The sequence below is a fragment of the Pelophylax lessonae genome (assembly GCF_965119305.1).
Source record: "Pelophylax lessonae genome assembly, chromosome: 4".
Classification (NCBI taxonomy): domain Eukaryota; kingdom Metazoa; phylum Chordata; class Amphibia; order Anura; family Ranidae; genus Pelophylax; species Pelophylax lessonae.
The window spans coordinates 591,963,211-591,979,616 of NC_138771.1; the positions used below are offsets into that span (position 1 = coordinate 591,963,211).

A 16,406-nucleotide genomic window follows, 5' to 3' on the forward strand; every position below is an offset into this window, starting at 1 on the left:
GGCACCTAATTGCCAATATTAGCCAGGTATTGTTGGGGCTCTTCTGTAAGATGGTGCACGTGTAGCTGCCCTTTAAGAGTGTACAACAAATGGCTGATGGGCTGTTAAACAAGGAGCAGTCTCTATGGCATCAACTGTGTGAGATAAGCACAGATATTCAGCTCACCACTCCTGGTATGCAGGAGTTTAGCCAGGCAGTTGGAGAACCCAGTCTGGTCTTCTGATGTTCAGACCTGTTCAGTTTCAATGTGTTGTGGATTCCAAGATGCTATTTTGCATACCATTGCTTTAGAGAAGATTCCTGAAATGCAGACTGACTTTTTGCTTAAAGAAATTTGTCCTGTCGAAAACAAGGCATTTTTACACTGAGGTTTTGCTCATTGGATGTTTTTTTTTTTTTTGGGGGGGGGGGGGGTTTGCACCATTCTCTGTGTACTTGAAAAGTCATTCATTTCTAAGATTTGTTCTGACCAACAAACACTCCTCCTTGTTGAGATCATGCATCTTCCCAGTCCTAAAGTTTGGATGTACAACATTTTGGCCATGCCTGCATGCTGCTGGTATTGAGGTACAGCCATATAACTTGCTGTTTCCCAGCAGGTATAGGAAAAAACTGGTCACTGACTTTTTGTTACCTACTGTTTATTTTATCGTCTTTTGTCTAGATAACCATCCCTCTTGGTACTTCCTATAACTTCCATGGATTTCCCAATCCTTTTTATGTAACCTCAAGCATCTCTTTAAAATTGTCACCTTACATTCTTCATAGGGGCCTACAGGAGAGAGGGGTCCTCCTGGATCAGCTGGAGGAATTGGTCTTCCAGGTCGTCCTGGGTCACAAGGACCTCCCGGACCAGCAGGAGAGAAGGGAAATCCGGTAAGTAAAAGAGTAGAGTTAAATCAATATGCATACTTTTATAACTACAAATAACTATTATTGGAACTGTAATGTTAATGGTAGGACCAGGGTCCTTTAAGTACCAATACCTACACCTGAATTGCAGCTGAACTGGTGTCTAGTCTCCATATTATTTGAATCATATTCCTGCTTGATGATGGTTAAGGTGTGAGCAACATTATGTGAATGCATTGTTCAACTATCTGATGCATTTGAAAAATGACTATCTATAAGAAACATTTTGGTTGCAACTTAGCTTGGCAAAAAAATGTATAAGGCTGGAAGACTAAGAGCTTGTCCATAAAAATATGTGGCACAATTCAACATTGTGCAAACTATTTCGGGTTTTGGACCAGTATTAGTACTTTTATCCTACTAGGAGTCAGTGGTAAAACTCTTGTTGTGGTCCCACCGTGTATGTTGCCTTGGTGATCTCACTAATTCCCCAATATTTCATAGGTGCTCTTCTGTAAAGTATTGATCTAGCCTACTTAAACATAACTGCATATGTGTAATACATTTTCTTTAATTGACAACATATAATTTTTTCCTTTGTAAATAAAAACTGTTATAATTAAACAGGGTGAAAAAGGACCCGTTGGAGTAGCTGGCCAAGATGGTGCACAGGGTAGCCTTGGACCACCAGGACCCGCTGGGCCTCCAGGGCCAGCTGGAGATGATGGAGATAAGGTATCACTTATACTAAACAGGTTTTTTTGTGCGCTGGACTCATTTATTGCATCACTGATCTTCTTTTGATCTTCCCCTTATATTTAGGGAGAGGTTGGAGGTCCTGGGCAAAAAGGAAGCAAAGGTGACAAAGGAGAAAAAGTAAGAATCAAATTTCTTCTACTAAACCTAGGAAAGTGACATAGATCTATTAACCACTTATCTGTGTAAACTAGAGACAGTATACATTAAAGTCACAAAAGGGACTGTGAATGATAGACAGGAGAGAGCCATGGCAGACCATGGACCAGACTTAAAGTGGAGTCATGTAAATAAGTGTCATAGGTGGCCTGTACAGGATTGATATGACATTCGTGGAAGAAACTTACTGTGAAGGTACTTTAGGAAAATTATGGTGGAGACAATAGACAATAAATAAAAGTAGTGGAAGAAGAGAAGACTAAAGGTCTTGGTAGAGATAATGTAGAAGCGCGCAAAAGTCAAAGGGAAGCCCTTGAATGTGCCATGATCAGAGCTTTGAATGAATAAAATTCTCTGTGAGAAAACTATAAATATGAGCATAAGAAGCAGTGTGGGAAAAAATAAGGCTCAGAATAACGTTCAAGGTTTCAGCTTTAAGTAAGTGATAATAAATGCTGTGAGATACAGTTGCAAGGGGGACTTGAAATGAATTAGAGTGTAGACAGGAATGGAAAACAGGGATTGTAAGTGATAAATGAAAATGGTTGCAAGCAACACAAGAGGAGCTTTAGATTTATAGCATAAGTGAGCGATGTGAACTAATTTGAGTGGCACACTAGAGAAGACATGGATGAGTGATGTGTAAGATGTGATGTGTCTGCTGTTGATAGACAATTCAGAAAACATTTACAATAACTATTTCTAAGGATATAAAAGTAATACATTATTTTTTACTCTTTCATAGGGACCCCCGGGGCCTACTGGTATACAAGGTCCTATTGGAATCCCAGGTCAAGCCGTAAGTATTCAGGAAAACTACCAGCTTTGTCCTTATACATTGGTTTATTGCATTTACTAAGAGTCCACCAACTAATAAACCTAAGATTTAGTGAGGAAACAGCTTCAAGTAGGGCTTCAAGAAGCCCATTCATCATGATAAAATGTAAAAACACTCGTAGATCTCAATGGAACACAAGCAAACTGATGTCACCACACTTGTAGTCCATTGCCATTGATTACTTCCTTCAGCTCTTTAGCAGAAAGTTCATATCTTGGTACAGACCTGGGATGGGATGGTATGGGATGGGATGGAATGGCCTGTGCATTGCACCTGAGAGTCACTAGTTGCATTTGCAATGCTCTGCAGGCTTCAATGCAAAAATGTTATAAATGCACATTGTATATGCATTGTTCGCAATAACAATGATCTGCAGGCACATCATACATTTTATTAACATGGATGCATTGATTACATTTTTGCAAAAGGTAGAGTAGACCAAGCCTTTTCTGGCACTTTTTGTTTACAAGAAAATTCAGTATTTTTGGCAAAAAAATTACTTAGAACCCCCAAATATTACATATTTTCTTTTAGCAGAGACCCTAGAGCAGAGGTGTCAAACTGGCGGCCCTCCAGCTGTTGCGGAACTACAAGTCCCATGAGGCTTTGCAGTTACAAGTATGACTCCCATAGGCAGAGGCATGATGGTACTTGTAGTTCTGCAACAGCTGGAGGGCTGCCAGTTTGACACCCCTGCCCTAGAGAATAAATGGCGATCATTGCAGTTTTTCAAATGCAATTGTTTTGGAAAAAAATACACTTTAATACATTTAATGATCAAATATAAAAGATGCTGTTACGCAGAGTAAATAAATACCTAACATGTCACACTTTAAAATTGAGCACGCTCGTGGAATGGTTACAAACTACGATACTTAAAAAATCTCTATGGGTGACTCTTTAAAAATGATTACAGGTTATCTGTTTAGAGTTACAGAGGAGGTCTAGTGCTAGAATTATTGTACTCATGCTTAAGTTTGTGGTGATACCTCACATTTGTGGGGCGAACACCGTTTACATATGAATGCAGGACTTACAACATGAGCACATAGGGATGGGGGCGCTTTTTACACTGTCCCTTTAATTATTTTTTTTTATCACTTTTATTCCTATTACAAGGAATGTAGACCTCCATTGATAGAAAAAAGGGATGGCAGGTCCTGTTCCTGTCTATAGGACCCCAAACCTCTCCTGGACCTTTAAAAGCAAAAGAGCAAAAAAAAAGAAAGAATTTTGATTTTTTGTTTTAAAAAGAAAATTGTTTACTTGTGCCTTAGACCAGAAGTGACGTCATGGCATCGCTCCGGTCATCCAAGATCAGACGATATGGTCTCTGGTCAACTCTATGGCCAGCTGTACAAACCGTCAGACCATTTCCCAAGCGCGCCTGTAAAAACGGTTAGCTTGGGAAACACCTGCGTGTGGGGGAAGGAGGGGGGTGATCCTTCCAGTTGCTTCTAAAAAGTGATCCAGTGGCTATTTAGCCACTCAGACTGCTTTAATTCAAAAGCCAATCACTGGCTGAAAAAAAAAATCCTGGGGTTGTGTCTGATAGCTTCAGCCATCACCCTGTTATACCACTTGCAAGCTGCAACTTACAGTATATTTACTTATAGCTTTCGGCAAGTGGTTAAAGTGTTAGACTGCCTTGTCCACAGGGTAACGCTGCTTTTTTGCAATTCCACTGCATAACAGTGTTGTCACCCTGAACAAATTAAGGGTCTACTGGTAGGATCAACAAAATTTAGTTTATTTTAGCCATAATTCCTTGTAATTAAGTCGAGATATAAATACCTCTCTCTCAAATACACATGGTTCTTAAATAACATTGTTGTGCTGCCATTTATAAACTTCCCAGACTGCATTTTCCCCTTAGTATCTGTGCAGTCTCTAAGTGACTTCATACACATAGGCATCTGTGACTGGTTGGAGTGAGAGTACTTCTATCACATTACACCTGACCAACATACTAGGACCTCTGTCAGCAGCTGGTTGTCCTATCTGCTTGACATTTATCTGTACCATAACACAGGGCTCAAAAGTCCAAGTCCTGAGCTACTAACCAGGCCTTCATAAATTATCTCATGAAATTACACTGTTAAATGTTCATGTATGAATGCAGAAGTTACAAAAAGAACTATTAAAAAAACTTTATCAGTGCCCATCAGTGCAGCCTTATTAGTGCCCATCAATGCAGCATCATCAGTGAAGCTTATCAGTGCCGCCTCATCAGTGCCCATCAGTGAAACCTCACCAGTGCCCATTCGTGCAGCCTCATCAGTGCCCATTTGTGCAGCCTCATCAGTGCAGCCTGATCAGTGCCCATCAATGCAGCCTCACCAGTTCCCATTAATGCAGCCTCACCAGAGCCCTTCAATGCAGCCTCACCTGTGCCAAATCAATGCAACCCCACCTGTGCCCATCAATGCAGCCTCATCAGTGCCCATCAATGCCCCTCACCAGTGCTCATGAATGCATCCTCACCAGTGTCCATCAATGCAACCTCACCTGTGCCCATCAATGTAGCCTGATCAGTGCCCATCAATGCCCATCAATTCAGCCTCATTTGTGCCCATCAATTCAGCCTCATTTGTGCCCATCAATGCAGCCTTACCTGTGCCCATCAATCCCCCCTCTCCAGTGCCCATGAATGCAGCCTCACCAATGCTAATGCCGGTGCACGCTACAGATACATGCTGCAGGCAGACATGGGCGGCATCTCCTGCTATACCACCACGATTTTATCTTCTCTGGATGGTTTACTTATATTGCCATGATCGTTTAAAGGTGCATGCTATGCACCAACACATGTGAGTGAGATCAATTACTTTTTTTTAATAAAGATAATTTTAAGGATTTCATGCAGTATTGTGAGTTCTCTGTTTACATATTGCTGCATTAAGTGATACGATAAACCAGCCTGGGTTATCCTGGATGAGAGGAGCCATAAGGATCCGGATGGATGGTCATTAGGATCTCTTGTATATATACACGCTTCAAAGTATATATTTTAAGGTGAGCACCCACTCACAAGGGGGTGCACGGTTTGCAGTTTACTGTGACACTCTGGTCACTCATCACTGGGAAGCACTAGTCACCCACAGTTGGCTGATTCACTGTTTTAGGACTATACGTTTCTAAACACCATTATTCACGTGGATTAATTATTGGACTTTTTTTGCATTATTTGCACATTCATACAGTTTTGCACAGTATTACTTATATAAATTTATGTCTGCACTATTATTGCATTTGCACTTTAAAGGTTGAGCATCATTGCACGTTTTTGATGTGACATTTATCAGATTTATGCGAGAATATAATTTTGATGGTATAGTTATTTATATTTTTTGCTAGTTTTAAACTATTTTATATATTTGCTCAACACTATTTATTTATTTGATGCAGCCTCACCTGTGCCCGTCAATGCAGCCTGACCAGTGCAGGGGAAGAGAGAGGAGAGTAAGAGGAAAGCCAGCTGGGTAATCACAGAGCAGGGATCACCCCATTGTATTAGCTTTCACTTGAATTGATGGGCGCTCGCCATCACACACAGTCCCGCCTCTTGGATCAGCTGCTATGATAGACGTCACATGTCCCCGCACTGGACCGGTGTTCTGTCTATCAAAGGACCTGGGCCAGGAGGCGGGGCTGTGTGTGACGGCGAGCGCCCGCAAATTCAAATAAAAGCTGTTACAGCGGGACAATCACTGCTCTGTGATGATCTGGCCGGCTTTCCTCTTCTGCTCTTCTCTCTTCCCCTTGGCGACCGCTGGGGGAATGGCTCCCGAGGCAGCCCCACACTCGCCCTCAATCATTTTCCACTCGCAAAATGTGAGCAGGTGAGCGGGAAATTTGTTATATTTGTTATGACATAACAGACTGCATTGGGCAAAGTTCATCCCACCAGAGAAAAACAAAGATATACTTTTTAGACTTTTGAAACTAGGTGAAAAATTAGCAATATACCATCAGAAGATATTTTTGTCATTTACATTTTAAAGAGAACATCAAATCCACAAAAATGTACTTATTGGAAGTGTTCATTGATCAGTGAGGACATTCATTTTTTTCCTCCACAGGGTCAAGATGGAGAACCCGGTCGCAGAGGTCAGCCAGGAATGCAAGGACAAAAAGGAGATGAGGGAATTCGAGGCTTTACTGGTGTAGCAGGTCCCAGGGGACTCCAGGTGTGTCAAAAAATGATGAATACCAGTTTTAAATGTAATTAAAGACATGTACAATTTCAATATAACTTTTATTCTAAGTTTAAAACAATTGCTACAATTTAAGCTAAAAAAAAAGTCTTATTTGATTCCACTGTAGATCTTAAAAACTTTTGGTGATTGGTGGTAACACGCAAGTGACATATTTATTTCAATGTGAGATTGTGTTCTAGAGGAACAAAAGACAGAAGCTAAGTTTAGATCATTGATAAATTAATCAGTAACTACATATTTTTATATAGCATTTATATATGTTTATTTGAATAGCATTCCTTTAAGTGTGACCCAATACAGTATATATAACCTTAAAAATAACTTTGCTATCTCTCATTTTAGGGTATGCCTGGACCTCCAGGGGAGAAGGGAGAAAGTGGACATGTTGGGCCAATGGTGTGTGTTCTTTTATATGTGATATATTAAATTAGAAAAAAGGTATAATTAAACTAAGTTTAACAAATACATTTCATTGCAGGGCCCACCGGGTACAACAGGTCCTAGAGGTCCCATGGGTCCCAACGGTGGTGATGTAAGTAAGTTGGTGAACTGTTCTGGAGTATAAGATAAAGTTTACACCACCTCTGACCACCCATTATTTAATATTTTAGGGACCTCCTGGAAATCCAGGAGGATTGGGCCAGCCAGGAGCTTTTGGAGAAAAGGTAAGAGGAGCTTATTTGAAAGTCTGCTTGATTATTTAACTTGTGATATTAACCAGAGATATAACCAACAGGAGTTTCATGGCCTTCAAAAAGATTTTCTTATAAAATTTGGGTTAAACTACCTTTCTCAGTAGCTGGCAAAATCAATATCAATAAAATTATACCAAGTGTTTTATGTTTATCCAATATGGGCAGAAGTAGTTCCTAGATTCTTTTTTCGAGGAATTCATCATTCATCATTTTCCTCGTTTATCTGGTCTAGCACTAGACGTAAGCTGAAGTTATCTACTCTGCAAAGATCTAAAGAAGAGGCAGGCATGGCTGTGATCTTTATTTGCCTATATTACTTTGCTGGACAACTGAAGCACCCCTACCAAAGTGAATGTCCATCTAGCTTATATCCCTCTGACTGAGCAGCTGTTAATTTATTTGGAAGCCCCTAACTTTGTTGTGGCCAAGTATCAACTTCCAATACTTAGACTAGCCAAGTCTTTTTAGCCGAAAGTTAGGAAATTTGCACCCTCTGGGGACCTTCCTGATAATTTACTACTTTTGTGTCATCCAATGCTCTCTTAGCTAACCTTCAGTCAGGAGGACATTGCAGCTTGGAGGGTCAGAGGAGTATTGATTGATTGTTGATATACAGTATATGTCGACAATCAGTTGTGCACCTAAACCTAGCTCCAGGGGAAATTTGCATTCCCAAGGTTTTTTTTAGCACTATTTACAACTGCAACACACCTTAACCATTCAGTTTCAGGCCTTAGATATTTGAATATTGCAATACAACCTGTTTGGGCTTATTAAATCTCAGGGGGCTAAGGACTGATATCAACCTGGTCATTTCAATTGCTTCACACCAAACTTGGCAAATCTCCACTAGCGAATAAAGATAGGTGAAAAACACTAATGCTGTCTATAACAGCTGAGGATTGGGACAATATTTAGTGTTCCCAATTGTTGGTATCTCCAGATGGTAATATTTAGCTCATTCAACTATACATTTTTTCCCAAACATATCTAATACCGATCAGTCTGAACAAAATGGGTTGACTATCCCATACAAACTGTCTGCTCTGTCACCAACTTCAAGTAGATTTTGTACATTTGTTATGGTTATGCCCTGTATGGTACATGTTATCTACCCTGATTACAATGCTTCTGCCATGCACTTCAGAGATATCCCTATCCACTTCCAGACCAGGCCTTCTCTGGCACTTTTTGTTTGCATATAACAATCAGGGACGACCACTGTTTGGCCGCATACGGAACCAATGCCAGTGTTCACCTTTGTGCGCGAGCACGGGTGGGCGGGGTGTACTTAATTTTTTTTTCACCTCTGCTGCCACTCATCCCATCCCATCCCTGCTGCCACTCATCCCATCCCATCCCTGCTGCCACCCATCCCATCCCATACCCGCTGCTACTCATCCCATCCCATCCCTGCTGCCACTCATCCCATCCCTGCTGCCACCCATTCCATCCCTGCTGCCACTCATCGCATCCCATTTCATCCCTGCTGCCACTCATCCCACCCCATCCCTGCTGCCACCCATCCCAACCCTGCTGCCACTAATCCCATCCTATCCCTGCTGCCGACCATCCCATCCCATACCCTCCCATCCCTGCTGCCAATCTTCCCATCCCATCTCTGCTGCCATTTATCCCATCTCATCCCTGCTGACACTTATCCCATCCCATCTCCGCTGCCACATATCCCATCCCTGCTGCCAATCATCCAATCCCATCCCATCCCTGCTGCCACTCATCCCATTCCATCCCTGCTGCCAGGGCCGGTGCCAGACTATTTTGCGCCCTAGGCAAGACCAGCTGCTTGCGCCCCCCCCCCCCCCAAAAAGAAAACATCTTAAAAACAGGGTCACTGCACTATGGGTGAGCAGGGTTTTGGGTAGAAATGCATCTGCGGTGTCACTGAAATAAGAAATTCCCTGCATTGGTGGTTTCACTGGTAGGAGAAATGTCCTTGTGCCGTGGAAGAAAAAAAATTTCCCTGCGTCCATCATATATGATGTGCACCAGAAAATTTAAGGGGCTTGGGTGGTAGGAAGCTGGTAGTGGGGTACTGGGGGGATGAAGATGACAGGGGGTGAGATGGTAGGAAGATGACAGGGGGGATGAAGATGACAGGGGGTGGGATGGTAGGAAGATGACAGGGGGTGGGATGGTGGGAAGCTGATGGGGGATGAAGATGACAGGGGGTGGGATGGTAGGTAGATGACAGGGGGGATGAAGATGACACGGGGTGGGATGGTAGGAAGATGACAGTGGAGATGAAGATGACAGGGGGTGGGATGGTAGGAAGATGACAGGGGGTGGGATGGTGGGAAGCTGATGGGGGATGAAGATGACAGGGGGTGGGATGGTAGGAAGATGACAGGGGGGATGAAGATGACACGGGGTGGGATGGTAGGAAGATTACAGTGGAGATGAAGATGACAGGGGGTGGGATGGTGGGAAGATGACAGGGGGGATGAAGATGTCAGGGGGTGGGATGGTAGGAAGATGACAGGAGGATGAAGATGTCAGGGGGTGGGGTGGGGTGGTAGGAAGATGACATATATCCCCCCATCTCCATACACCCTCCCCCCAGCTTCATACACCCCTCCATCTCCATACTACCCCCCCAGCTTCATACATCCCCCCCAGCTTCATACAGCCCTCCATCTCCACACCCCCCCAGCTTCACACATCCCTCCATCTCCATACACCCCTCCATCTCCATACACCCCCCCAGCTTCACACACCCCTCCATCTCCATACACCCCCCCCCCAGCTTCATACACCCCTCCATCTCCATACACCCCTCCATCTCCATACACCCCCCCAGCTTCATACACCCCCCAGCTTAATACACCCCCCCAGCTTCATACACCCCCTCCATCTACATACACCCCCCCAGCTTCATACAGCCCTCCATCTCCACACACCCCCCCATCTCTACCCCCCTAGCTCCATACACCCCCCCCTGCAAGTTAGTATTAGTTATAATCATCACAGACCTCAGATCGGAGCGGCGCTGTTGCAGAGAGTGAAGAGCTGCTGCCCGCCTTCTCTCCTCTGTGTACAGGAAACACACAGGAAGGGGGAGGGGCAGGTTCAGTGCTCGTCTCTGCTCTCTGCACTGACACAGGCTGCTGGGGAGAGAGACCAACTGCCGTGTGTGTGTAACTCGCAGTCGGCGTGCAGGAACCAAGCCGCCCGCACCACTGCGAGCATTCCGGGACTCAGCCCTGATTCGCCGGGGACGATCCCGGTGAATCAGGGACGCTTGGGAGTGGGAGGTATGGCTGTGCCCTAGGCGGCAGTGCGCCCTAGGCTGCTGCCTTGTTCACCTAGCGGTAGCGCCGGCCCTGCCTGCTGCCACTCATCCCATCCCTTCTGCCACTCATCCCATCCCATCCCTGCTGCCGCTCATCCCATCCCTGCTGCCACTCATCCCATCCCATCCCTGCTGCCACTCTTCCCGTCCCATCCCTGCTGCCAATCAAACCATCCAATACCATTCCATCCTTGCTGCCACTTATCCCATCCGTGCTGCCACTCATCCCATCCCATCCTTGCTGCCAATAATTCCATCCCATCCATGCTGCCACTCATCCCATCCCACCCCCAGACCACCGCTGCCACCCATCTCTTCCCATCCCACCACCGCTGCCACCTATCCCATCCCACCATCATTGATCCCATCCCCACCTCCCCCACCACTGCTGCCACTCATCACATCCTACCCCCCCACCACTGATCCCATTCCCCCCTCCCCCACCCCTGCTGCCAATAATACCTTCCCCCCACCACCGCTGCCACTGATTCCATCCCCTCACCACCACAGCTGCCACTCATCCCATCTCATCCCATCACCACTACCGCTGCCACTCATCCCATCCCTCTACCACTATTGCCACTGATCCCATCCCCTTATCACCACTGCTGCCACACATCCCATTTCATACCACCATGAGGGTTTGTAGACCCCAAATCCCTCCTCTGCCCTTAAAAGCATTCAAAACACCAAGATCAGATGCTGTAGATTTTTTTAAAAATGGCGAAGTTAACATCCAGGTAAACTGGAAGTGATGTCAGATCATTGCTTCAAGGTTACCATATCAGAGAGCTGATCAAAGCCGATCCAAAGCTCAGGAGGAGCTACTGTGCTAACAATCCAATGTTAGTACAGCGATCTCGTCCGCTAAGCTATTGTGTACTGACAGGGGGACTGCACCCCCACCGATTGGCAGACCTTTTCCGTTCATGCCCCTACGACAAAAGCTGGCAGAATGGCCGACTTCTGTTGGACCAGAAAACAGAATGTCAGCCAGTTTCTATCGATCCGGTCGATGCCGCCCGATATTCAGCCCAAGTGTACGACCCTTGAAACTATGTATGTCCTTTAAATGTTTAGGATATTCCATAGATTGTTTAGCCTTGGCTGCATTGTTTCAAGTTTTCATGGGTTGGGCAAGCTATACACGGTTCAAATCTTTGAACGGTGTACAGTATTGGCAGGCTGAATGTACAACCAGCATGCCAGGTTTTACCCGCGATTATCGCTAACGGCTCCTATAGCTGCTAGCAATATTCACTGTCCTCCCCCGCAAGGGGGGGGGGGGAGCCATCCCTGCTGGGAGAAGACAATGGCCCAGGAGGTTGGAATCCCACATCAACACTGTCTGTGTTGATGGGGGAATTGAGCAAACTTCTTTCCTGCAATTTCCTTGAATTTCTGCCCATTCAGCCAAAAGAGGCATTTGTGACTAAATTCCTTTTTAGTCGTGTGAGGGAGCCGCCGTTCACGGCACAGGGCTCTGAAGAAACAGCACAGGCGGCCGTTCCTTCAGAGCGTATGCAGCAGTGATGTCACTGGCTGCATGCAAAATAAATATCTTCTAAACGGTGCATGTTTGGGAGAAATTTACAGTACCTATAGGTAAACCTTATCATAGGCTTACCTATAGGTTCAAGTTACAGAGTTTACAGAGTTTACTTCCTCTTTCAGTAATCCAGTCTACATGTATGGCATAGTGTACTGAATCAATCTTTGTTGTCCCTACAGGGAGAGGCAGGAGAAGGTGGAGATCCAGGATCACCAGGAGAACTTGGTCCCCCGGTGAGTATGTGGCCAAAAAGATGATGGCTGTAATATATATGTGTCATAGATGTATATTGTGATGGGGACACTTAAGGCTAGCAGGGAGATTATTTTATTAATGTTTATATCCTCCACTCATTAAAGTGTTACTAAACCCAGGAGGCTGCATTCACTATATCTGGTCTCCCACAGTACACAGGACATGCAATTATTTTAGTAAATATAAACTGCTAAATACCTTTTCTCATCAGCAGTATATAGCAGCCTTGTGACTTCTATCAGTGCCCGGCTGAACATTGGTTAAAGCTTGTAGGAGGAGTTTTTATTGCACTCTTACTGTCCTATGAGGCTGCATGACTCCTCTGTCTGGACAGTGCTGATTGGTCCTGTACCGATCACATGCATCCCCCCAAGAAAAAAAAACTCTCTAGCAATACACACCAAACTGAGCACGTGCAGAGTGCCCCCAAGGCTCTGTACTATAAAGAGATGAATTGGGGACTGTGGAAGAAGAAGAGGATCACATAAGACAGGATAAAACAGACTTTTCACACAATGCACAGGGTTAACCCCTTAAGTTCCACAGTGAGTATAACAAGCATGCTTTACTGCATATACAGACTGATTTTACTGTGGTGAGTTTAGTAACACTTTAAGCTGGCCATACAGAGCTCACATTTCTTCATCCACTTAAATCTCAGTTCATATTTAAAAGATAAGTTCTTGTGTAAAGTTATCCATGTTTGGAAAAATGGCGATGGTCAAATATGACAGATTTTGGTGTTTGCCACTGTTATTGAATGATCTTAGAAAGAGAGAGAGAAACATCAGGTGCAATGGCCACTACAGTGTAGGAATAAAAACAGGTTGATCATAGAATCAGGGCAAAATGGAATCATTTATAATGGAGCCAATATAACCCTTGTAGAGTCATATCATCTATCCTAGCTGTTCAACATCCAAACTGATATCTTTTTGTTTGAAAAGCTGACATGGATGAGCTGAGCAGAGATACTATAATACTATATAATGTCTGTAGGATAAAAAGAAAATATTTATACAGTAAATGTAGAACTTGTCGACAAGTATATATAAAAATTGACTAAAACACATAACTGGGACAAAAAATTGTTTCATTTCAGGGAGGTAAAGGGGATGTTGGTGAAAAAGGTGAATCTGGAGCTTCAGGAGCAGCTGGACCTCCTGGGAAGAAGGGACGTCCAGGGGAAGATGGACCTAAAGGAAACATGGTGAGTTCTGTTGATACCTACAAAACCAAGAGGGCTCATCATACACGTGCTAAGTCCAACATTGGACACACTAAATGAGCTAAGCCTCCGACAATAAAGACAAAAACAATTACCTGAACTTTCCAAATACTAGCTTGCTCATTAAATGTATTACTAAATAGGTCTGAATGACAATAGATCATAAAAAGTACAATTGCATAAAAACTCAAAAGTGAGATGAAGCTGACTAATAACCAAATTTGAACAACTGGCAAATATTTTGAATTCATTGAATATATCTTTTCTTTCTAGGGGCCCATAGGTTTCCCAGGAGACCCAGGACCAAGAGGAGAGGCTGGATTACCAGTAAGATTTCTATGGAAGATACCTATCAGTGATTTGATGCACATTTTGTGCATAGACTATATTTTCAAATTGTCATGATAACAATGCTCTTATCTGTCACTCAGGGAGTTGATGGTGTACCTGGAGAGAAGGGCGATGCTGGAGAAAGTGGGAATCCGGTGAGTTACACATTTTTTGCTGTGTAATTTTTTAAGTGTCGCTTACCAAGTGCTTAAAGCTGAATACTTTCAATCTTTAAATGTATTATTTCAATTGCAAGCAGTATACAGCAAGTACATGAATTATCAGCCCCTGTACAGCATCTCGCAGAGAGATGGAGATGCAACACAAGGCCTTCATCAGTTGTGCTTCAGTGCTTATGTGCTAACAAGGAACATGCTGATAGGATGACTATTTGAAGGTGTCAGACAGAATAGGAAGATAGAGAAAAGCTCCCCACACACGACTGGGGAGATTCACCCTCATTTCCTATTATGTCACAAGATTTAGGAGAAAATTTCTCCAACGGCAACACAAAAATAAAACAATTTTATAGCAGTTTGCAGAAGGATATGCACATCACCCAGGTCCCACTGCTTTACTGTGTAACTGTTAGGAATATTTCTTCTTAGTACTTGTCCTTCTGACAATGTTCTGGACAGGAGATAGGGGTAAATCTCACCAACAGTGTCCCAGATAGCAATAAGAAATGGACAGAGATTAAGCCACATTGTATGTCCACAATACTGCTTACACAAGGATAGTATGATATGAACTATGGGATGGCTAGAGCAGCCTTTTTCAACCAGGGTGCCCAGGCACCCTAGGGTGCCTTCAGGTTTCTTCAGGGATGCCTTGGCAAAATACTTAGAAATTGCCCAAAAACAGTATACAAGCCAGGGGTTGGATCAAGCCTGCCTTTTACTTACACAAAGTCACAGGCTTTCATGGTGCACCAATACAGCCTTCTAGCCACTAGTGTCCTAACAACCAATGATGTCATCCGTTAATAAGGAGGACCTGGGGCACCTGCCCCTCCCCTGCCCCTCTCCTTCAGCACTAGGGTCACATTAGCTGAGTGAGGTAGAGAAACTGAGGGAGAAGAGAAACATTGGAATACTAATCAGTACTAGTGTGCAAAGGTGTATTTGCTTTGGAAGAATAAGTCACCGCTTATGTTGGGTGCCCTACCCATGTGGATTTGCTACAATGCAAAAACTATTGGTTTAGTTTTAAATCTTAGACTGGGGTGCCTTGAGATTGTGTTGAATTTTAAAGGTTGCCTTGACTGAAAAAAGGTTGAGAAACACTGGTCTAAAAATCATGAAACTTGTTGGTCAACAAGGTACCGAAATGTTCTTGGTGATATATAATGATTTGTCTAAAAATTTTCTTATGGTTATCTTTACTTAAACAATTTTCTGAAGACCAACCTAAATGGTTATCAGAAATGGAAAGCAATCTTTTAAATATTTTTTTAAAGGGACCACCTGGATCTTCAGGAGAGCCTGGCCCAACAGGTCCACCCGGACGAAGAGTGAGTATCAGTGTCTGTGGTGTCTAGTGTGGTGGCTGTGTCCCATTGCCTCTAGTGGGATTGCTGTTTAAACAATATATCCTTCTCCTTTTGTAGGGACAACTGGGGACTGCAGGCAAAGAGGGTCGTCAAGGCGAAAAAGGAGCAAAGGTGAGTTACACTGAACAGTATGCACATTCAGTTCTTAAACCTAGAAGAATACTTCAATAAATATTTGTAATGTTTCCTGTGTAATAGGGGGAGTCTGGAACTGACGGACCTGCTGGAAAAACTGGGCCTGTGGGGCCACAAGGATCTCCTGGAAAACCTGGACCTGAAGGTCTGAGAGGCATTCCGGGGCCTGGTGTAAGTGATCTCTCAGGCACAGTATCTCATGGCATTATTCTGTGAAATGTTAGGATTTAGAAGTCTGGTTAGGTCTTATATCCGTGGGCTTTCAGGAAGCTGATTGTTGCAGAGCAGTAATATAAAAACTAGGTAGCTTTAAAACTGGCAATACACATCAGAGAATGGACTGATGTGCATTCATTTATTCATTGCCTGTGCTGGTATGGCCCCATCAGACACCAACTACCTACAAGTGAATCCACCATTTCCTGGGTTTACTGAAGAAGCATGAAGGTTGTATCTGGGCCCCCTGGGCACCCACAGAGTCCAAGACTCCTGCACATGTTGCCTTCTGTATGAGTCTGTACTG

At 43.8% G+C, this 16,406-nt stretch overlaps 1 protein-coding gene across 1 annotated transcript in view; it reads left to right on the forward strand.

The window, feature by feature from the left end:
• LOC309553561 (uncharacterized protein) overlaps window positions 1–16,406 on the forward strand; it is a 309,714-nt gene that overhangs the window by 270,459 nt on the left and 22,849 nt on the right. The window contains exons 41-55 of the mRNA XM_082254829.1: window positions 770–877; window positions 1,481–1,588; window positions 1,676–1,729; window positions 2,514–2,567; window positions 6,689–6,796; window positions 7,169–7,222; window positions 7,305–7,358; window positions 7,438–7,491; window positions 12,563–12,616; window positions 13,741–13,848; window positions 14,140–14,193; window positions 14,298–14,351; window positions 15,656–15,709; window positions 15,806–15,859; window positions 15,947–16,054. Of these exons, the coding sequence (XP_082110955.1) occupies window positions 770–877; window positions 1,481–1,588; window positions 1,676–1,729; window positions 2,514–2,567; window positions 6,689–6,796; window positions 7,169–7,222; window positions 7,305–7,358; window positions 7,438–7,491; window positions 12,563–12,616; window positions 13,741–13,848; window positions 14,140–14,193; window positions 14,298–14,351; window positions 15,656–15,709; window positions 15,806–15,859; window positions 15,947–16,054 (1,080 nt within the window). The remainder of the gene's footprint in view (window positions 1–769; window positions 878–1,480; window positions 1,589–1,675; window positions 1,730–2,513; window positions 2,568–6,688; window positions 6,797–7,168; window positions 7,223–7,304; window positions 7,359–7,437; window positions 7,492–12,562; window positions 12,617–13,740; window positions 13,849–14,139; window positions 14,194–14,297; window positions 14,352–15,655; window positions 15,710–15,805; window positions 15,860–15,946; window positions 16,055–16,406) is intronic.